Source organism: Vanacampus margaritifer, chromosome 3, assembly GCF_051991255.1.
Source record: "Vanacampus margaritifer isolate UIUO_Vmar chromosome 3, RoL_Vmar_1.0, whole genome shotgun sequence".
Classification (NCBI taxonomy): Eukaryota; Metazoa; Chordata; class Actinopteri; order Syngnathiformes; family Syngnathidae; genus Vanacampus; species Vanacampus margaritifer.
Window position 1 is genome coordinate 23,880,319 of NC_135434.1, and position 24,194 is coordinate 23,904,512.

The 24,194-nt window shown below is 38.7% G+C and overlaps 2 protein-coding genes across 6 annotated transcripts in view; one reads left to right on the plus strand and one right to left on the minus strand.

The window, feature by feature from the left end:
* The window catches only part of slc4a5a (solute carrier family 4 member 5a), a 57,701-nt gene extending 44,762 nt beyond the window's left edge, over positions 1-12,939 (plus strand). For 4 of the 5 annotated variants that reach the window (XM_077561234.1, XM_077561235.1, XM_077561236.1 and 1 more), the window contains exons 18-26: positions 934-1,047; positions 1,886-2,047; positions 3,259-3,437; positions 3,569-3,641; positions 5,402-5,470; positions 7,982-8,155; positions 8,377-8,544; positions 8,635-8,693; positions 12,136-12,939. In XM_077561234.1, the coding sequence (XP_077417360.1) occupies positions 934-1,047; positions 1,886-2,047; positions 3,259-3,437; positions 3,569-3,641; positions 5,402-5,470; positions 7,982-8,155; positions 8,377-8,544; positions 8,635-8,693; positions 12,136-12,301 (1,164 nt within the window). In that variant the 3' untranslated portion in view covers positions 12,302-12,939. Of the gene's footprint in view, positions 1-933; positions 1,048-1,885; positions 2,048-3,258; positions 3,438-3,568; positions 3,642-5,401; positions 5,471-7,981; positions 8,156-8,376; positions 8,545-8,634; positions 10,408-12,135 lie in introns of all 5 variants that reach the window. The other variant, XR_013293434.1, reaches the window with a different exon arrangement.
* Positions 12,940-16,349: 3,410 nt separating this feature from the next.
* Positions 16,350-24,127, minus strand: ogfod2 (2-oxoglutarate and iron-dependent oxygenase domain containing 2). Its single transcript, XM_077562089.1, has 7 exons — positions 23,902-24,127; positions 23,762-23,818; positions 23,161-23,271; positions 22,983-23,082; positions 20,278-20,402; positions 17,403-17,660; positions 16,350-17,179 (listed from the first exon to the last, which is right to left on the minus strand). The coding sequence occupies exons 1-7, from the start codon at positions 24,034-24,036 to the stop codon at positions 16,913-16,915; spliced, it is 1,053 nt and encodes a 350-aa protein (XP_077418215.1). The 5' UTR covers positions 24,037-24,127; the 3' UTR covers positions 16,350-16,912.
* Positions 24,128-24,194: the final 67 nt, after the last annotated feature.

A 24,194-nucleotide genomic window follows, 5' to 3' on the forward strand; every position in this document is an offset into this window, starting at 1 on the left:
AAAAATGATTTGGTGGTTTCCAGTTACTTTGGTGGAGTTCTCAAATACCAATTGTGCATGAGAGCAGTTATACTATACTTACTAACAATGGGAAATGTTTGGAAATACTAATATGTTTGATATGTCTGTTTATTATTATATTTTTGACAATTATAAATGTACGAATTTAAAGCATTGTGACCGGATATGACACAAATCAAAAGTCATATGTGGAAGTTGATTAAAAAAAAAAGAAGTTTGTTCAAAAGGAGCAATAAATACTCTATTTACAAATAATCAGAATTTTCTCTCATATATTTCATGGTTCAGACTTTATAGGGCTAAAATGTAGTATACTTTTTGTCACCAAATTACCAGATGTGTCAGGGCCACAGCAGCTCCGTCAGCCGGAATGCCCAGTGAGGTGTAGTGCGTATAGGAAAATTCACAATCACGCTGAACTAGACTTGCAGCAGCATGAAAAAGATGATGCGCCTGTCAACAACAAAAACGCTGTAATGCTCCCTGGAGGGGGGGGAGTGGTATACATGATTGTTATTGGACAGCAGCAATACATTTAGTATACAACTCACTATAATGTACAATCAATTGGAGCCCTTCACAATAGGCCGATCACAGGGTTATGGGACAAAGATGTTCAAGTCATTTTTCAAAATGAAGCAATCTGCAGCACTGTATAAAACATTTTTATCCTTTCTCTGCGACCCAACAGAAAATGATCAGTGGTCCAGTCTAGCAATAAGACAGATCTAAAGGAATATTGCCAGAATCCGTCGACATGAAAGTACATCAAGATGTGTCACGGAATTAGTTTATAGATTAGTTATGCCTTGCTGGAAAACATGCTTCCATTTTGAATATTATAAATTATTCAACATTTCAATGTATCCAATTGTAACAGTTTTGTCATTTTTTTTGTGTCTCTTCTTCCAGCTTAGGAAACTCATCAGTGACTTTTCTATCTTCATGTCAATCATGACGTTTGTGGGTCTAGACATGCTGATTGGCCTTAAAACTCCCAAGTTAATTGTTCCAACAGAATTCAAGGTACAGCCTTTCTTGTTTTCCCTGCCCCATCATCCCCCTCTTTTTTTCTCTGCTTGATTTGTTAACCCATGCTTGAGTCAGTCAAAACCGGCCTTTTCATAACATTCGGATCGAATTTTGTGCACAAGCTTAAATCAATCTTGCACAGGGTGCAAATCATTTTCCCGACAGGTGGGGAATTAAATTATTGCTTAACTCACTGTAATGACGCAGGTATTCTGGATGTTTCATCTGCTCACTGTGAAAATATGGCATATTACTACAGGGATGAATGCAAAAGTCCCATGCATGCAACAATGTTTCCAGTCATTGCTTTGCATTTAAAGATGCTTCTTGCTTCATAGTAAATAACAGATTGTACATCCTGCTGTTGTTTGCTTGTAGGTATTGCACCGCAGAAGCTTTCATACAACTCTGCCATGGTTGGTTGGGTGAAGCAAATTGAGAAGCTGTTATCAGCAAAATAAATGACAGTAATACGCAAACACTTTGAATAGCTACATTGAATAGCTTGATTGTGTTCATTTGAATCCATCATGAAAATGGCCAATCACTCAAAAAACAATGTAGGCTAAAGAATAGACAAGCAATTTCAGCATGTAAACATTAGCATAACAATTTTCAGAAAGCTGCACTAGCTTCCATTTATTATAAATATGTATATATATACATATATATATACATATATATATATATATATATATATATATATATATATATATATATATATACATATATATAGATATATATATATATTGTGAATATATACGCTGATTACTTAATGACACGTTTGAGACCAACTGTGGAAATGAGTCTTTTTCTTCTTGTCTCTAACCAGCCAACTCGGCCTGACCGTGGCTGGCTGGTGTTGCCATTTGGAAAGAACCCCTGGTGGGTTTACTTGGCCAGTTTTGTCCCTGCCCTCCTCGTCACCATTCTCATCTTCATGGACCAGCAAATCAGCGCTGTCATTGTCAACCGTAAGGAAAACAAACTCAAGGTAGGGCTAATTCTAAACATAATTGGCAGAGGGGGGACAGAACAAAAAGTTATATAAGTGACCCTCTTGCCTATCAAAATGTTTTGACGCGTGGTTACATGATGGAAATGTCTACATCACTGATTTCAGTTTTAGTGATGATGATTTATTTACTTACAATTCCTTGCAAATGTATGCACTGCTATGTGAAATGGGGCCAAACATCCCCCTTCCTCAGATTCCATATTTTCCAATCAAGACAAAATGTAACCCTGACCACCCTCTAAAACGTTTTGTCTTTTCCCCACATCCCATCGTAGACATGTGGCAAATTGTCGTCATTGCTCGGCCAAGTGGTGGGAGGTTTAAATCAACAACATAAATCATATAAAATACTATAATAAAATCATCCCAGAAATGGCTCAAACAGAAATTAGGACTGTTGTTTGTTGTAAAAATGCTACCTAAACACCATTGAGGTATCCTTGAGCAAGAAACCATCCAAACTCACTAGGAGTTCAACTCCTGAGCTGCTGTCATGTATGCAAAATAAATTAACTGCAGTAGATGGAAAATTGCATTTCCTTATAGGAATCAAAATGGTACAGCAAGAATATGAATAATAAAATCATTTAACATAACTGAATTTTTTTAATTGCTAATGGTGCCACAGGTGATGTACAGGATATAGCACTCCATATATGGATAAGTTGGAGATGGATTGATGGATTGATGGATTGATGGATTAATGGATGGATGGATGGATGGATGGATGGATGGATGGATGGATGGATATAGTCCCTACTTGCCTTCTTAATTATATGGTGAATCCTTAACAAAACTTTCAGGTATTAGCCAACCATGTCCAAGGAAGAATCTCTTTGATTTTGAAAATGACAGGTAGCTGGGATAAAATGTCATTGCATTATATTTCAGATTTTATTGCTGCCTCAGTTTTTTTTTGTTTTTTGTTTGTTTGTTTGTTAGTATGGTATATATATATGTAGGTGCCATATATATTTTTTAATCTTTAAACATTTTCCGGAATGTATTTTTGATATAATTTTAAAAGGATTTCTAAATAGGTTAAGAATATTCTAAACGCTCTCTGTTAAGGCTTGATAAGCAGTAGTTTAACGTTAAATGTACAACAGTACATAAAAAGAACAATGCAAAAAATGAAGAACAATAGCTTCCTGTTAACTATGTTCCTGTGGCTGATATCCTGGCAGAAAGGTTGCGGCTACCATTTGGATCTATTCTGGGTGGGTGTCCTGATGGCCACTTGCTCCTTCTTGGGTCTGCCCTGGTATGTAGCTGCCACCGTCATCTCTATCGCCCACATTGACTCTCTGAAGATGGAAAGCGAATCCAGCGCTCCTGGAGAGCAACCACAGTTCCTCGGAGTCAGGTCAGCAACTGTAAAAAGACATTTGCATATGTGGAGTGAAATCCTTTGAAAAATTATTTATAGTAGAAGGAAAGGGAAGTTTTTGAACTGATGTGTCTTATATGTTTTTGTCAATAATTTTGGATTTTCAGAGAGCAACGAGTGACAGGCATTCTGGTGTTTGTTCTCACTGGGGTTTCCATCTTCCTTGCTCCAGTGTTAAAGGTATGAAGAATACTGCAGCAATTCTGCTATTACAGCATGTTTTGTATTTGATACACGTGATCATCATAAAACAAATGCAGAGCAGGCATGATTTAACGAGAGTCTGAATTTGTCTGGGATGCATCAAGTATTCCAAAAATAAGGGCGTTCAAGTAATAATAATAATAATAATAAAAAGTACAACTAATCCAATCTACTCAATTTTTATTATTAACAGTTCTGAAAACTAACACTTCTTCAGAACGTGAACAAGATTGGTGATCCAGTCTTCTCTTATCTCCCTTGTATTTTAATATTCCTCTTCCTGTTTTTCTTGAAATTGGCTGTTTCCATCTCCAGCCTTTCTCTTCATGGGAGGTTTTGAAAAAGACATGATTGGGACTGGGTGAAAGGATATATTTTCCTTTCACTTGGTATCACTTCAGAATTACGTTTTGCTGAAAGCTGTCGTGACTTGTGAGTGATTAGAAGAAGAAGAAGTAGAAGAAGCAGAAAAAGAAGAAGAAGTAGTAGAAGCAGAAGAAGTAAAAGAAGTAGAAGATTTTGATTTTGAAAAAATACATTTATTTTCCGCTCTCATTTACATTCTTTTCATAACACAAAGCTCGGCAAGAGCAATTAAATAAATAGATACAAAAAATAAAAAAGCTTTTACATCAGAACATCACTAAAACATAGCGACTCCCCATTCACGTCGCACAGTGCCCCGTTAACAGTCCACATCTCACAAAAACTCTTCAAATCTCCTGCTCTCTTAAAAAAACTAAAATCAATAAAGAGTCTGGACTTTATCAACTTTTTGCATAGAACCGTGGGATCGACTTCTGCCCCATCGTCAACTTTCCTTTCATGGGACAACCACACACCCATCTTGGCCTGGCTCAAAACAAAGTTTAAAACCCTATCAACCAACTCAAAAACAGATAGTAGAAGAAGAAGAAGAAGAAATAACACCCAGGGCAACAATACAGCGAAAATTGCAGGGCCTGCATTAACATTAAAACTTGATGTCAAGTATGGGGCCGCAAAATATAATGATGCAAATGGCCGAGTTTGAGACATGTTATTGTATTGTATTCATTCTTTCACTTTATTGTTCTTCTTGCTGACGTTTTTTATTTTCCAACTCGATATTCTGTATTTTATGCTTCATCACCTTGAATACTGTGTAAATCAACCATAGTCCTCTCTTATAGGAAATCCAACAAAAAAATATAATAAATTTCAACATTTCTCCAATAAGGCATTAGCTCTTTGGCTCTGGTTCTGTGTATTAGTCTTGGACCATCCCAGATCAGAATTACAGTTTCACCCAAAAGGGCTGAACTGTTAATAAAAGTGAGATATTTATCTTTGTATGTATCACAGAGTGCCGCATTTGTGTTTGTTTGACCATCTGTTCCTGTGTGAACTGGCTACTCCCTGGTTCATTGAGGATGGCAAACGGGTGGTGCTATTTTGATTCTCGGGAGGGTTGGGGGGGTGGACAGTTCCCCTACTTCAAACAAGAAAATAAATTGCATGTTGTTTTTTCCTTTTCATGCACAACCCCTCTCCTAGACATGGTCTGATTACGTTTAAATGATTGCTCTGAAAAGGATCCTTAAAATAACTAAACTGATGCTGGCCCAAGACTTTGGCAGTGCTGTTTGTTAACTTTCTCTCTCTCTCTCTCTTTCTCCTTCTCTCTCAGCATGACACACTGTGGGTGGTTAAACAACACTGTTTGTTAAATGATTCTTTGTTGTTCCTCTCTATAGTACATCCCAATGCCTGTGTTGTACGGCGTTTTCCTCTACATGGGAGTAGCTTCCCTCAGCGGAATTCAGGTATTCACAGTTGCATGTCATTCTTATTACCGTTTTTAATTGATGAGGAGCAGGAAGCAACTCATTGCAAGCTGCCAAACAAACCAACCAGCAGGCAGACTGACACATGGTGGCTCGCTCATTTAAAGAAACTAACTGTACATAATCATTATAGGGCATTTCATGCACTCACCAGCCACATCATTGTTATTTTTGTAATGAAGCAATTTCAACTGTTTGCATTCATAAATGAGATCTGATACTTTTATGAAATAGTATTTCCTATACTGTAAAAAAAAAAACAACAGGGTGGGGTGCCAAAAAATGGACAGTGAAATAGTAGAAATTTATTTTACTTACTTCTTATAAAAATAATTTTTTCTGTAATTAAAATACAGTTTGAAGTTGTAATTTCAACAAGATTTTACCTTATTTTCAGGTTTATTTTAATGTTTTATTAGAAACATTGTCACGTTTTAAAACAATTAAATTACCGAGAAATATAGCAAGTAAATGTTGTATTACGAGTAGTAATGCTTAAAATTACAGAAATGTGCTGTTATTAGATGTTTTTAATCACGTGATTTTTATGGAAAGATGTTGCATAATAATTTGATGCGGTTAAGAAAATGGATGGATGGATGGACGGATGGAGGTATATGATATTTTTTTTTATGTGATTCATCTTTCAAAGCATGTCATAGAACTGTTGAAAACTAGATATTGGGTTTAAAAATGCAACAATCTACTGTTATGGTAATTAATGTATAGCCCTTTTCCACCTTTCACGGCCCTCAAACCACATTGCATTTTGAGTACTCATTCACCTTTTTGATGACACAGCATCAGGAGTTCAGTATCTAGCTCAAGGACTTCGATATAGTCACAAACAAGATCGAACCCACAACCTCAGGGATGCTAGACGACCACTCCACCACTGAGCCACGCCGCTGCTGCTTTTAGTAATTTTATAGCTTTCCAAAAAAATAAGATGAATGCAATAAGAATGCGGCAACACTGCCCGTATGAGTTCCAGGTGTGTTATATCTACCAGTTTTGCATATATATTGTTCTCAAAATACATTGTGTGGTGCAGTTAATTAAGTTATAGGACATTACTCCATGTCATATGCATTTGTGCCACCTGTAGATGAATGTGTGTTGCATTCAGCACGTTTGTTTGATTTATGTTGGTCTGTTTTTATTTTATTTTTATTTATCAACAAACTGTAACTTTAGGTTGTGTGTAAACTAATGACATCCAGATCAATTCCATGTACAAGTTGCATTGCTCATTTGAGGAATGCTTGTTAAATTGCAAATTTATATGTTTTGATTTTTGCTTTCTGGTTAACTAATTAAGTAATTACTTCTCTTCTTTTTTTTTTTTTTACTTTACAAGATCATCTCACGGGCCAGATTAAACCCCTTTGCAGGCCTGATCCAGCCCACAGGCCGTTTGTTTGACACCCCTGATTTAGGACATAATTGGAGTTATTTTCAATTAAAATAAACATTAGTCAATTAACAAAGAATTTAGTCTAAAATTACATATTTTTGCTATTAATTTCTCAGTAATATTGAATGTTTTTCTCCTTTTAAAAAAAAGTTTTAAAGTTGCATTTTACAGTACATTCCCTTAAATAACAGACAAATATTTGTGAAATCAAGACTAATTTGGGGATATATTTTAACAATAAATATGTGTATTTCTAATGTGTTTCTCGGTAAAGGTACAGAAATATTGTGTGTTTTCAGAGTTACAGTGTTTTCACGTTACTTTACATTCAGCATATAAGATCGCAGCCCATCTACCCATTTTCCAAACCGCTCTTTCCTCACAAGGGTCACAGGCATGCTGGATCCTATCCCAGCTGTCAATGGGCGCTAAGCAGGGTACACCCTGAACCGGTCGCCATCCAATAAGATCCCAGTCTATTTTTGAAAATTAAATGATAGTGTTAAAATATAAGAAAAATCTGTAAAATCATATAGAATAAACACAGAAATTCTGTTATTGTAGGGCTTTTTATAGTGTACATACAGTGTACAATAAAACAAATATCACTTTGGATTGACACTGTCAGAGTGAGTCATAATTCAATAATACCTTAATTACTGTGGTTGTAGTTTGAAGTGCACTGCATCACTCTGAGGTCGGCTTCTAATATTTTGACTTATCAGTAACTTCTTAGTATGATAGTCTGCAGTTCTAGACAATTATCTTTAAAACCAATACGAATTTTAAATGAAGGTGGCCTTGTAGTTTGGATATCTCTTATCACTTATCATGCACAGCCAGTCAGAGCTATGACACATAAGCGAACACTCCAAATATTCAGTGATTGCTCATTCATTTTATAGGTCCGCATTCAATTAACTTCTTCACCCCTCTGCCACATGCTTAAATAATTCATGCTTTTATAATGCATTCCGTCTGGACCTGTATAACAGGTGACCCGTGACAACTTCTGTAATGATTTGACTGGGTGTTTGAAACTGACACTACCTGGTTTTATTCATCATCCGTAGTTCTGGGACCGGATTAAAATGTACATGATGCCATCCAAGCATCAACCCGACCTCTCCTACCTGCGACATGTTCCTCTGAGGAGGGTGCACCTGTTCACCTTGATCCAGATCATATGCCTGGCTGTACTTTGGATACTCAAATCTACGTTTTTAGCTATCATCTTTCCAGTTATGGTATGTAATCATAATTTCTCTAACTACTACTGTATTCAACATTATAGATAAATATCCTATGTATGTAAACAAGCCATGTATATTAAGTACACGTGATTCATGTTGATGCCATCTTCAAATGCCATCCCATTACATCATATATAGGCCACAACCTGCCTATGAGACAAATGTTGGTGAGAAAATTTAAATGTGTTTGTGCATCATGTTGCATGAAACTTCAGATCTTGGGTCTGATGGTGGTTCGCAAAATGCTGGACATGGTCTTCTCCCAGCATGACCTGGCTTGGCTGGATGACCTTCTGCCAGAGAAAGAGAAGAAGAAGAAGGATGATGACAAGAAGGGCGGGAAAGACAAGAAAAGACCCAAGTTGGATGCCAGCGAAGAGGAGGTGAGAAATATGAGCTTTTGCTGCCCCCTGCTGGCCACAACTGATCTTCTGTTTTTGTATGTCTGTGTGTGTGCATGTCTTGATTTTCAGGATAAGTACAGCCCTTACTCCAACCATTCACCAAGTTCAGATTCAGACTTGGATCGCAGGTACTGTGTCCTCAAACTGCACATCCCCTACAAAGATCTGGTCTATCCTGATGTACAGTCTGACTGGGGGGCATACTGCCAGCCCTCTGCCACACACCTTGCTCTTTAACACACACACACACGCAGCACACAGACAAACACACAATCAGGGCTGGACTAGCACAAAAAAATCAGCCCTGGCACTTTGACTTAAGACGGCCGTCCCGGCCCGACTTCTGGCCACCCGTAACTCATAGTTCTGTCACTGATAATAACTGGTGTTGGTTCAGGTTACTGTCTTTTTCGAAATGTATTAATGGACTAGTCCCTTTAAATTGTGGGCCAGCCTCTTGGGGTAAAATGTAGGAAAATAATCATTAAAAAGCACTCCATCAGCCTCAAAAGATGTCGGCCCACTGGGCATCTGCCCTGAATGCCAGATGGCCAGTCCAGCCCTGCACACAATTAGTGTTTCTCGTGGTTGTTTTAAGTCTTTCCATTGTATTGAAAATATTCAGTGCGATTTACAAAAAAAGGCCACCTTATCCCTTTGTTATGACACTATTTCAACTCAACTCAACTACTATTAGCACACTTTAAGTAGAAATGCAGCAAGATTTCCCCAAAGTGACAGTTTGGCAAAATGCTGAGTGTATTTGGAAAGGCCACTTCATCCTGAGTGAAAATCTGTCCAAAAAAAAGCTTCAAATTAGAGTAAAACGGTATAAAATTATTATTTCTTCACTCTGCTACTCGGGGATCCCCTTCATCCTGAGTGAAAATCTGGCCAAAAAAAGCTTCAAATTAGAGTAAAACGGTATAAAATTATTATTTCTTTACTCTGCTACTCGGGGATCCCCTTCTCCAACTGGCCAACAAGTTTCAGTAACTATCCACCAATAAGCTGATACGGGCAAAAATTATGTGGGATTTGCCAAGTTGATTCGTCAAAATGATTGCAATGTTTCCTGAACTTATTTGTTATGGAGGGTTTTAGACACATTTGAAGTGCTCGTTCCAGGTATTTAAAAAAAACACCAAAAAAATTCACAAAGATGGCAGCCACTTGTCACCTTGCTACTTTGAGGCCCCATCCAGACAGAAGCAAAGCCGTCTTTGTTCCTCAAACAAATCTCGTACACACAGAAGCATTTCAAGACCTGCGTGTGTCCAAAAGAAAACGGTGAGGATGTTTATAGCGGCTATAATGTATATGCCAAGTCTGGAGTGGCGCTGTAGCTAATAACGGAAAGCGTGGAAGAAGCATCAGAAGACAAACTTTTTTTCTAACTTTATTGCAATCTACAGAACAAACATGGCTATACATGTATCAAAACAACATGAAAAAGACAAACACAGGATATGTGACAATAGCGGGTGATTCAAGTACAACACCGCTTATTGAATGTGGGAATAAAGAAGCAAAATATTTTGCTGCAAAAGCATAAGCAAGCTAAGGAGGCTGCGCAAAACGACTACAACACGGCTATCCGCCATTGTTGTTGACAGACTGACGGTTCGCGCGCAGAATTGGCACATATGTCATTTATGTGCGACAATGCGTCGTCATCGAGCTGCGCCCATTACGTCATCACTGGAGGAGTATCCTGCATATGGTGTCCAGATGGACGCGGACGGAGCATGTTTTGAAATCTTTCCACTCTGGAGCCTGGTTTCAAAAGTGATCGGTTTCAAGCTCTGAAATCGCGCCATGTGTGGACGAACGGCCTAAACGGTAAGAAACTTACTTTGAAACTGGCTTTTGTGTGGACGGGGCCTGAGGGAGAAAGCAAGTTTCTGATTATAAAACATATTCTACTAAAACTCATCTTTTCACTGAAGTGCAATAAATGACCTTACTCTCATCTACAGCTCACACATATTTTGGATTTTAGATTGAAAAAGCATAAAGTTGGAGCATACACTACAGTTTGGATTTATTATTCAAAAGTGTACAAATCCATCTGCAAACTATCTGCAGGACTGAATACCATCACCATACAATTAAACCGTTCTTTACTGCACCTCCACCTTCTGATGACTTCCAACACAGAAATTGAAATCAATACTTACATTTAGAAAAATATTGTAATTACAGCTGAAAACAATGAGTTTTGTGTTGCTACAATTGTTTAATGTAAATAACACCTCTGCTCTCAATGTGTTGCTTAATATTTTGTTGCTTCTAATTCTCTTAAAATTAGGAGGTCTGCGATGACCCATAGTCTTTTTGCTTCCCGGTATATAATTTCCTGTCTTATTGTTGGATGAGATGTAAATAATAGACAATTGGAGATATTCTACTAACAGTAATTGTTTGTACAACATTGTTTTCAAAGTGTGCCGTGTTTGGGCTCAGTTGCAATCCCACCCAGTGTCCTCTCCATGCACTTTAAGGCAATGCAGATCATTACAATCCTACTTGCTGTATATTTGCTACTTTTCTTCCTGTGCTATGTACTGAATGTTGTTTTTCCTTTTACAACTTTTTGATAGGTAGGGGATGTGAAAATATTTCAAGTGTACTGTGTGCTGTATATTTGCTGGGTCTGTAAGCCATTGGTCAGGATGTTTATTTTTCGGTGTGTAGCATAATGTACAGTGTTGCATGGATAATAAGAATAGGTGAGATGAACCAAAAAATGTTGGTGCCCAAAGGAAAAATGTCATGTTTAGAAGATTTATTCGAGATGTTTTATTTCTAGATGCATCCATATGTAACAAGAATCATCACTACTTTGGTTGTTTCTTTTTTCACCCATGTTCCAAACTCCTGCAAATCCGCTACAAGCACATGTGAATTCTCTTGGAACTTTCATTCACTGATCTTCCCACGTGTAAAGTTAAAGTATAAGTTGATCAATGTGGTACTTTTGTCCTACAAATACATATCACCCTTTCTGCCTCTTTTTTTGGTCATTCCTTGTATGCGAATGGACCGTCAAGTCTGCATTGCTTTGAAAGAGGCATGGTTTGGAAAGAAAGCAAACACAAAATTGGCTGTAGTCATTATGATATAAGAAGCATGTACAGACACAATGTGAAGTAGTTAAACATACATAACTAAGAAAACACCATACATTGCTAGTTGTAGTGTGTCTGTATGACAAGAGACTCGTGACTAATGAATGATAAAGTAACTTATTTTGGCAGTAAAGTGTATATTGTATTTTTTTCTAAACTGAGGTCTGTCACAAAAAAAACTGAAGTATAATTTGAAGTTGAACTATAAAAATTGACCTACTTACCTAAGGTACCCCATAGTGACACTTTCATTTATTAACAGTAAAGGCACTTTCCCTTCCATTATATCACTTGTCCTTTTTCCTAGATTCCATCATGAGCTGCTGTAGTTTATTTCTAGCATCTCAGGAACAACCATGTTCATCCTCCCTTGTCCTTCCTCCTCAAACTCGTCATGTTTTTGCCTGAGAAACTGTAACTGGCGCTTGCCCTTCCTCAGCATTACCCTCCACCTGAAGATCTCCTGCCCGTCATCTCCAGCCATGCCAATGGGGCGAGGGATGGCCTGCCCAGTCCCACAGGTCAAGATCGAGATGGAGTCTGACGATGACTCGGACATGGACCACCACCGGCCACGAGACATGAGCAGCGAGACGACGTTATGAAGTAAATGTTTGACGCCTGCTCGCAGCGAGATGTGCTTCCGAGCCCCAGCTTGCCCACGGGCAGTAGGAGGTGTCCCAGACACCTTCAAAAACTCTTTTGAACGAGTGGGTTTCTGATTCCTGAACTTGTTCTTATTGAGAAATATAAGCTTCCATATGTTGTATTACTTCCTTTGATGTACAATGATGTACTTATTGTTGCAATATTATGTAATCATGATACCATACTATCGTGCCGGCCTATGCATAACTTACAGCATTATGTTGTGATGCCGACTTGCACCTCAAAAGTACAGAGATGTATGTATTTAACATGCAGTATAGTTACTTGTGTATTTTCAATAGTTTTGCTGTATTATATGTTGCATTTTGTGTGTTTGAAAAGTTGTACTGCATTTCTGATCCCTCAGAACCAGCTCTCTTTTGACCATGGCCTCCCAAAGCTGTTAGTGAAAGACTCGCACATTGGGATATTTATCTGGAACAAAAAGAAACAACCAAATGTCTTGATGTTCTTATGGTTTTATTAAGCAGGTGTTAGAGGTCAGGTTTCTGTTTTCACAAATGCTGTATGAGAAATTAACTTCATGAGCAGGGCCATTTGGAAAATGTGTCAAAATGCCCATATGTTGCGCAACTTAAAAATATTGCATTAAAAATACTATTCTAAAATGTAGTGTTTCTTGTATCCTTAGATAAAAGCTTTACAAGTTCAACTTAACTTCCAAGAAAAACGAATACATCGAGCACAACGAATGGCCTGCTGGTACCATGCCAATCAGCATGCTAGTATGCTAGCTCATAAATTATTCTTTTTTTGGTTGACAAAATACAAATTGACAAATCTGTAACAAATCCTGTCAAGTACTAACCAACAACAAAAAGTATATACACGCAGATATTCCAGTTCAATATCACAACATCATAACTACAATTAAAGATTTATAGTAACCCTAAGTAAAAAAACAAACAAACAAAAATACGACAGACTTCAACTAAACAAATTAAAGTATTGACCTTTTGCACGTGACGTCACAGCCTTCATGGGAACGCCCCCTCGGGGACACTGGACGGCAAAAGAGCCACTTGCCTATGTTGTAACCATTGAATCTCATACAGCATTAAGTCCTTCATCTAATCGATTATCTCATAAAATGGTCATATCTTGCTTTGCGGTCGATTGTACAGACAGACAAAGGAGTAAACCAAATGTTGCTTTCCATCACATACCTACTAATGAAGACAAAAGACGTTGATTGATAGCAGCAATCAACAAAAAGGACTGGCAGCCCACAAAGTATTCACGGATTTGAAGCGATCATTTTTTGCAAGGTTAGTGGATAAATGTTGTAATTAGTAGATAAATGTTGTAATTAGTAGATAAATGTTCATAATTATTACTAGTAAACGTACAACAAAGATTATAACAGAGGTGTCGAATTGTGTGTTTCAAATCACATCAACAAGCCAGATAGTTAGCGTCCACTCCAACTGCACGAACAAACAGCTTAGTTTTAAAATGCACATTCTTCAAAACTATTAAGTGCATTTGACTGTTTAATCATGGGGGATTTCGTCTTTGTGCTTAGAGTTTTTCACTCTGGAGTCATATTCATGAAATTACTGCATAGCTTGCCACTACGATAGTCATTTGTTCCATGCTAGTAAACATAGTAACATAACATCATCACAGTGTTTCAATATAGAACCGACTATATAAAAATAAGTCAGTTAGCATGATAAACAAGTTTTACCTTTGTATTACGAGGTATATTATCCCACGGTGTGAGCGTAGCATCTTGTCCCAGAGACTCAGCCAGCGACAAGCTTTTGAATCAGCCCCGGTGTAAGGAGAAGAGACGGCATTGACTACATAATGATAAAGGTCGTGCGCTGTGAATTCCGGCAAAGTCGGCGATTTGATTAACTTGGTCAAAACAGCAGACGACATAAGGTAAGGGGCTGTTTTCAAACTAGCGATCTCCAACTTAAGTAAATATCACGCTCTGAGTCCCGACTAAATGTGCAACTTTAACTGACAGGCGACCTTCGGTTGAAGTAATATATTCCATGGCTCTATGGACAATAATAACTTTTCATTTGTAAAATAACAGTCGCTGTTTTCAAACTAGCGATCTCCAACTTAAGTAAATATCACGCTCTATGAGTCCCGACTAAATGTGCAACTTTAACTGACAGGCGACCTTCGGTTGAAGTAATATATTCCATGGCTCTATGGACAATAATAACTTTTCATTTGTAAAATAACAGTCGCTAAGTCACTAAGTCGCTCCCGGTCACGTCCACTTCCATTCATCAATCATTTCTTTCCGCTGTCCGGTTTAGGGCAGTCACGTGATCACGTGACGTCGGTGCAAATGGCCAATAGTATTTCCAACATCATTTGACCTTTCTTATTCTTTACAAAATTAATAGCCTTTATGTAATGACTTATATCGATCAAAAATACTTTGAAGCATAGATTCAATTTAAGAAATTTGGCTTTGTGAATATGAAATTTACCTAATAAAATAAAAAAGACCAACAATATTACAACTATCTTGTCGCCTATATAGCAAACCAAGTAATATTTTTACCCCCAATCTTAGTATGGCCAGTATTTTGAAAATTATATTTCTCTACATGATTCCAGGGGTGTATTTTACAAAGCAGGTTAAGTCAGAACCCTGGGTAAAAAAAACTGAAATATGGGGAAACTCTGCGTCTTCCGTTTCAGAAAGAGAGCTAACTGAAACCAGAGGAAAATAGTTTCATTAAAAGAGGTCATTTAAGCTCTTGGTCAGTTACCGTAGTAATCAAACCTAGTCGGTGACAGGTTTTTCAACAATGAACCTCGACGTTTTCTCTGTCCCCGCCTCATTTCAACCGCATTCTGACATTTCCTTTCCTCATTCATAAAGTCCGCTGCGGCGAGTTTTTGCGTAAATACGCCTATAGTCTATAGCGTAAAGGCCACTTAAATCAAGAACATGGCATGTCCTTTTGACAATGATCCCTACGAAGGTGCTGCAATATTGCGCAGGGAATTAAATATTCGTCGTGAGATTGTTATCAAACCGCGCATACATATGCTGGCATTTCTGGACAGTTATCTTTTTGAACGCTACAGTTTCTCATCACAGTCCATGATCTACACTATCATACACAACTTAATCCATCCTTACATTTGCAACATTACCGGCGCCGTAGCGCTCACATAACAGCATATATTGTGTGTTGCATGCGCTCCGCTTTTTTTCCCCTATAACCATTTGAATGTTTTTATATTTAATTTAAAATGAAGTGCGCTTCCCCCCGCAGGATTGCACCAAAATGAAATGAATTAATGAGCTACCATTCAACAGGTTTCCCCTGTAATATTGTGATTGCAAAGGACTAATTTTAAATGTACGCATTGACCCGAGCAGCACCGTTCTCCCACGCCACCTTCCTCTATGGGGAGCCGCCGCGGTGTTGCACTTTTTTTCTAAAGACATGTTCATATTCGCCATATGATCGCAATAAGATTTTCAGTTGAGGGGTAAAAACAAACAAACGAGGAAGCAGAGGGCCGTGCCGCGCTGTGCGCTTCCCCGTTGCCATGGTGACTGGTTCGAATCGGGGCTTCATTGATGTGGACTTTTTAATATAGTGGCAACGCCAGGTGAAACTACTCTGCGTTGATATAACTACCACAAATCAGCTGTCCTGGAACCTCAGTGTATGTCAACTCGCTGTGCAGGGTTAGTCTCGGTGCTTGTTGAACATGCTTTGTGAAATGTACACCAAGACCTGATACTAAAAGGACACTCATAAAAATGCTAGGCCACGATGTCATGCAATTGACAATTCCGAGATGTCACAAACCAAAATGGCGGTCAATTTGGTGGAAGAAATCTCTTCGCTCATTGAAAAACACTGGACTTTGGGTCGTTGTAATTTGATTTGTGCGGATTATTTAGATTTTCAAATGCGATGAAATGTTTGACTACTATAACAATTTGCTGGTGTGTATGATAGTTACAGGCAAAAGCAATACAATACGCTGTTTGTTTTCACAGTATAAAGGAAACATTTTAATTGTGTTTCATTGGGGAAGTATCATAAATAAATAAATCAATAAGTATGAAGACATGCCATATACTGTAGTGTGCACAAATAGTGGACGAGCATGTGCCATTACACTGCTGTACCTGCAGGTGGCAACATAATAGCGCTCTGATTACATTCCTAGCGTGAAGTTATACTGTTAGATGAGTGGACTAAAAGTGCTTTGATTTTGAATAAAACTAAAAAACATAATTCAGTATTAAACCACACGTTGATAGTAACAACAGTTGAGATTGTAAAAATTCTAATGTACAATTTTACAAATGATCACCAGCATGCTCTACTTCACAGCGCTTAACGAGCCCGGATGACGACGAAACAAGATGCCAAGCACTAATTTCTCACCTGACACAACACCCACATTCAGCAGCTGTGACGCTACATTCACATGGCACATCAACTTCACTACCCACTTGAATCAACCCAAATGGGTGAAAGTCTCCTCATGCCAATGATGGAATGGACGCACTCTCAGTCAAATACATGGTGCCTTAACATATGTCAGGTGAGTTCACAGAAGTCGACACGCATCGGAGTGGTGTGTCTGGTGAATCCGTCAGCAAAGCCTTCCCCTTCCACCAGCACTGGCCTCCTGTTGCACATCGGGCAAAGTTTATTGCGCTCCTGGGAGGATCTCATCCAGATGATGAGGTTCCAACGCTGACCGGAAGAGATAGGTAGGGCCCCATGCATGTGCTGGCCTCGGTGAAGAAGGCCCTCACCTGCTCTGTGTTGAATCTCTGAACACTCAGTCTCATTTACAGGCACCTGCAACAAAAAACAAAGTGATGGAAAACACCAATGTAAAAAAAAAAAAAAGTGTGTGTGTGGGGGGGGGGGGTAAAACAACAGTTAATTTTTAGTGCCCTTTTAACTTGAATTTATACATATTCTACAAGTTATTTGAACTTAGTCTTTCAATGAAAACCTCGACTTCTAATGCATTCTAATCAACCCTCCTACAGGTGAGACACATTGTAAATATGATCACCTGTCTCATATCGCCAAAGTAAAGGTTTCCTTCTGTGAAGTCCCTGCCCAAGGAGACATTGAGTGTGACCTCCGCGTTATCATAGTGGTAGCTTAGATCCAGGTCTTCCTTTATGTCATATTTGACAACAAAGGCTTTGTGACTGTCCAGACGGTGCCCTCCACAATCTGGGTACAGCACAGAGGTGAGTGGATGTAGGTACTGCTCACGAAGAGGTGTGACAAAGCCTTCATCAAAGCCAAGTTCATTTAAGAGGATCTGGGAACAAAGCAAAATATGCCTTTGAGATGACTTCATCGATGTCTAAAGAGAATCTCGACACTCTACCAGACGCTTGCTCCACCCCTATTATTTGGAAATGGCATTCAAAGGGAGCGTTGCCTGGAGGGCCCTGGTTGGGCTTGTGAGGTAAGACAGGGTCGGGGCGTGGTCTGGCTGTGATTGACAGCAGCAGTAAAAACTACAATCAAAATAAATTGTATATTACCACAAGATATGCTAAATTAACTAACCAAATGCTATGCTAATAAATCACTAATCTGAAAATTGATATAAAAATGTTCGCGAACGCTTCTATTCCAACTCGCTAAGGAGGCGTGTACCAGACTGAGACAGCGAGTGTAGGACACATCAGTTTCACAAAAGTGACGTCCGCAGTCCGTACACGTCCAAGCAGAGGACAAACAGACAAATTGTGTTTATGCCAATGTTTAACCTGAAGATGACGCCACACAGATGATTTTTGCCCCAACTTCAAGCTTTCAGCAAACATGCACTAAAATGTCAAAACAATGACCAGAACATGAGTTGCTCTTTAAGATTAAATTCCTGCATTTGTTCTTTAAAAATTACAAATTATTTATTTCATACTGTTGATCTCGATTATTATTTTAAAAAAATAATAATAAATTGGCAGTTTTAAAACATCAGTACTGAAAACTTTAACTAGAGAACAGTTCATCATCTTATTTACATATGTACATTTAAAAAACATGAAATTGATAAACAGGAAAAAATTATATCCATTTTTACTTTGCAATACAACAAAAGTAGAACAATATAAAATAACACTGAACTACTTTATAGTCTCAAGTGTTTTAGCGGGTATGCAAGACCCAAGATAAATAAATTGCCGCCTCGTGATTCGGGAATAATGTGATGCCTTGAAATCTAAACATTATAATTTTCAACTTATAATGCCACATATAGTGTTAACCTCATTGCTTCTTGCAAATGTGCAGGGTATGCTTGATTGCCGTTTCGGTAAGTAATAAGGAGTTATAAGGCAATTAAGGCTCTTATTTAGCGCCACTGTTACCACCGTACCGGAAACAGGAAATGCAAACGCTGGACAACAACTTCTTTCAGGGTTTTTCCTGCGTTCAAAATTGTGTGGCGCCCACCCCCAGCCAGACCGATTGATATCGTTCAACACACCGTAACAGCAGATTCACACTAACTGCGGTGTGGATAAGGAGCCGTGTCCATACAGCAGGGGTGACCAAGTTCGGTCCTTGAGAGCCCCTATCCAGCCTGTTTTCCATGTTTCCCTCCTTCAGCGCAGCGGACTCTAATGATCAGCTCAGAAGCAAACTTTGCAGAAGCCCGATAACGATCCTGATCATGAATCAGGTGTGTTAGTGGAGAGAAACATGGAAAACAGGCTGGATAGTGGCTCTCGAGGACCGAACTTGGCCACCCCTGCTGTACGAACATGCCTCCGTATCCACATCGCAGTTAGTACGGATGCAATTCACACCGAGTGCAGTGCTGTGAGCTGTACGTTTCTGGAAATCGGCACCTGCAAGACCACAAGATCACGGGTGTTCACGCTAAAGAGTTGCGTTACCGTGTTAACAACCGTGTATATAGAGAGCTACTTGTAAAAAATAGCCACACTTGTCTTTTGTTCACATTGACACACTTTTTGGACACTAGTTCTAGGACGTGGGCTGTTCTACCATGGGTAACTACGTTTTGTGTTTAAATAAGTGTGATTTTGCCATGTTTAATTTAATGTCTTCTAAATGTCCGACTCATGTCAAGCGATGTACGGTTTTATTTTGAAATATACCGGCTCTACCTAACATGCGACGCCTGACTTTCTGTCTGACTTGTGTAATTTCTTCAGATTCATGAAAATACGTCATGGCAAATAGTCAGAATGGTACCACCCCCCAATTTCAGCCAGGAAATAACCCTGAGTAAAATTTGTAACATTAGACATTAAATATATTGAAATAAAAGGATGCCTTTTTTTCATACCCCTAGGTACTGGTACACCACTTTACAATGTGAAAAGCTTTCGTATTTTCACTGGACCCTTATACAATACTCCAGCCGGATTTTGACTCTTTCTTGCAAAAAATTGCACAGTATTCATGGAAAAATTACCGCAACTTCTCATGTCAAAATAGCCTCATCTTCAGAGGATAACACCAACTCATGGCTGACAGCTATTTTGCTGCCCTCGGCAGAGCATTTGGTCAGTCATTGTTTACTTACGGTTTTAGTGGTGCTATGATCAATCAGCTACCGACCAATCACGGTTCACATGTTTTTTTTAGTTCGGTCATATATGTGACATTCGCAAGCAAGTGATTGGTTATTAACTGAATCTTGAGCAACTGTGATGTCATTTTCAGTCAACAGCTAGTGGCAAAATGGATATAAATGGGTGGATTTTGCTGCTTAATTCATATTCCACAAACATAATATTAATCTGAATACTGTGTTTAGACTAGTGGGGGCGCATAGAACATATTGTAAGGAACATTTTTGATTTTACTTCCAGTTTAAGGTTTTTGCTGAGTGAGATTGGAGCAAGCTATATGAATATGAAATGTGATGGAGGCAGAAAAGGTGGTTTATTCACCCCATAGTTGTTCATGGTGTTGGGTCGACCTTTAGGAGCTGCAGAATGCTCAAAGTGCTCCAGCTCATCAATCAGATCTGCGCAGAAGCTCTTGTTGAACACTGGGAAACGATAAACTCTGGGAGCTTTAACAGAAGAGTGCAATGATTGTAAGATGCTGTGCTAGATGTTATGCCAACCAACAAACAAACAACTACAACTAATGTGATCCAGTACAAAAAGGCAATACGTCCTCAACCTTTACAAATAATTACAAATGCATTAACGTATGACCACAATGTATCGCAACAAAAATCTTATATGGTGACTCCTGTTATACATTATTAACATTTTTAATTCTTTATTTCATATATTAACCATGTTGAAATGTTTTGAAGATGTGAAGTAGGTAAAATAGTGTTGAACTCAGTATAATTTGACCTTAACCTAAGCTGGTACACCTTGTTTGGTCTAAAATTCCCTCTCAGTGTTTACGCACACACATTCTCTTCGTGGGAGCGTACTCTGCTTCGGGGGAGCGCACACACCCACACACACACCACTGACTCTGTTCGCATCATCACTCACGGCCACTCTAGATTTTGTTTTGGGAAAAAGTACCCTGAGAGTATATTTTGTCTAAAAATGAAAACAGGCGCAGTCTGTGTACGAAAATAATATTATGTAACATATTGTGTGAAAACCAATCTGTTCTACTCATTCTTAGTAGGAGGAGAGAGGCGTTTTACTTTACTATAAGAAGCCATCTTCCCTGAGGGAGGACACACATGCGCACTCTGAAAATTCCACCTCATACATGATGTTCAGTGTTGTTGCCGTGACCGGAGAATTCTCTGTTTAATAAATCATACTTGCAAGGTGTTTTTTCTTACAAGAAATCTGTCTTCAAATGTTTTGGAACACGCAAAAGAGGACAAATAATTAGCCTCTTTCACTCCCCAATATATTACATTATTCCTCCCCACAATGTACCTACTTGCGCAAATGCACAGTGATTATTTTTCTACTACTTTAACTCTTTGACTGCCAGACGTTTTCAGAAACGGGATGTCGCCAGTGCCAGCCGATTTAAGCATTTTGACTGATCTTTCAAGGTCCACAGAAAATGTTGTGTTTGGACTATGGAAACACACATACTACCAAATGAAAGATTGAACTCTCATCTTTCATCAGAAATAAAAGTTTGTTTCTACCTTATTCTGTTCTTCAGTAATCAACAATAGAAAATGGTTAGTTTCACCGAAATGCTCTGTTTTGAAACAAAAAGCGGAGAAAAAGAGCTTTTTGTGAAATGATGTTATTTCATGCACTCTAGTGAATTGTACACTTCTTTTTGTCCATGAATGATGCCACAAACACCTAAATAGTGCTTTACTTCTGTAAAACGCTATCACCAACAATGAAAAAGTGTTTTTTGGTTGCAAAATACGTTTATTTCCATTCAACAGTGTAACAATTTGACAAAACAATTTCGCAAACTATTTACAAATGTGTGCAACTGTGGTACTATTTACAATTATGTGGATGTTTCAAATACAGTTTTTCTTTTTGTAACGCTCCCATGCGTGCAAGGAGACGCAGTAGGATTTTCACAGATTAGTTTCACTGGCTCCTTTCGCGTGCAGACGTTGCACTTTCTTGACGGCCTTTTTTTCCGGGGAATAGCAAGTAGCAGACTGTACCCACTCCTCCGATGAATATGCATTGGACTCGGGGCACTCTTCGTCGTCCGATTGAACGTCCGCCTGAGCGTGCTCGGTTGTGCTCCGCATTTTCCGGTGTTAGCATCGCTAGCCGGTGAACCTTTATGATGTCGTCATAGCCGCCGCGTCAACGCTTGCAACTTCAGCGTCAACCTCGGAGTCACCATCATCATCATCGATGATGATCATCGTCGTCATCAATGTGCTCTTTAGCGTTGGTCGATGCCTTTCGTCTTTGAAAAAAATTCCCAAGTGTGAGCTGCTTGAAACCGGTTGCCATTGTTAGCTTCTTCAGCCATCTAGCTCCGCCTCACGTCTTCTACTGCCGCGTCAATGCTTCCAACCTCGGAGTCACCATCATCATCATCGATGATGATCATCGTCGTCATCAATGTGCTCTTTAGCGTTGGTCGATGCTTTTCGTCTTTGAAAAAAACTGCTCGAGCGTGAGCCACTTGCAACCGGTCGCCATGTTCTCTTCCCTTCCCCAGCCATTGTCCCCTCTAGCTCCGCCTCACGTCTTCTACTGACGCCTACCCAATCTTGTCAAAAGAGAGTCATTGCTGCTATCTAGGGGCCAAAAATAGTCATTAGGCTAACTAGATCTGCTTGAAACTTTCACCACAGCTGCCCAAGGCTTCCCTCCACCCGTTTCAAAAAATAAAATAAAATAAATTGGATGACGTTTTTTAACGTCATTGGCGGCCCTCCGTAGGTTTTTACTTGACGTCTTTTAAAGTCCATGGCAGTCAAAGAGTTAATATTAAATAACCTAAAAAACTGTACAATACAAATATAATTTAAACGCAGTAAAAACTGGAGTCCGATTGGCCGCTCGCAACATCACACAATCACAAAGAATTAGTGATAGACCAATTATTGTTTATTCAAAAGTGTCGATGGCATACAAAAACATGTACTATAGTTGCATTACTTTGTTAAAAAATTATCTAAATGTCCCCAAAAATTCTAGCAAAATATAAATATGTTTGTTTAGCTTACCTGTTTCTTTTTCCAACAAGTCAGAAAGACTTTTGAGTGTGGCATTTCGACTTTGACAATACTCGACTATATGCTTGAACTCTGGTGCAAGAAACGTCTCCTAAGAAGAGCCATGCAAATGTATCACAACATTGTGTCTGATAAATAATGGTGACACCTTCAAGAACAAATACTGTACCTGCAGATTGTAGACACGAGGATGCAGAGGCCGGTATGTCTTTTTAATAACAGCAGCTCTGTCAAGAGATGTCACAGCAAGACGCATTCGCCTGTCAACTTCCAGGGAAATCTAAGATAAGAAAGAAAGGACATCCAGGGACTGTACAGTGGCTTGCAACAGTACAATATTTATATACCTTGAATTTGTTTTCATAATTTGTCACAAACCACAAATAGATTTTGTAATGATTAAGTTAAGCTATCATTTTTGCTCTTTCCATCCTCCTCATTCAATTGTGCGCATTTTGGACAGTCTAAACTAGGCTGGTAAAAAAAGAAGTCAGCTAACTCAGATAAGTTGACCACAAAATGTCTCACAAAAAAATCTGACAGATGTCCAAAGCTCTTGTACACATTTAGCTTTATTTTTATTTATTTTTAAAACCTAACCGTGCTTTAAACGTGTCCACTATTTTATATATGACCTGTATTATATGTTACTTTGGCTTCGTAGTGCTGTTTGTTCGCTAATGACGTTTTCGGGTCCAATAAACCCATGAGGACTTAACTCCTACTAAATTGGTTAAAATAGCAGTAATATCGCGCCTTGGTATACTTACCTTGTTCAGGACATCCTCAAACTGTTGCTCCGTAACGCAGCCAAGACTCTTCAGGAGCTAAAATGTACGCGTCATGTAGGTTAGTGGTGTTCACGTTCCATATTAATTAAAAAAAACAAGTGACGCTGGACTCCACTCACTGGTTCATAGTCTCGTCTGAACTGCACCTCTGTCAGAAAGCGAACGTGAAGCTTGTAGTCCTCGAGAAAAATGTTGTCTGTCGTGAAACAGCTGCAGAGATAAAACTGTGGCTTTCCCTTTCCTTCATTTGTCATCGTGGCCGCTGTGCTAACCAAAACTTACAAATATGGACACACGACATCTGACACGCTATGCTACACCAACACTTTTATTTATTTATTTATTTACACAACCAACACTTCCGGTTCACAAACAAAACACGTGACACATGCAATCAATAACAATACAATTA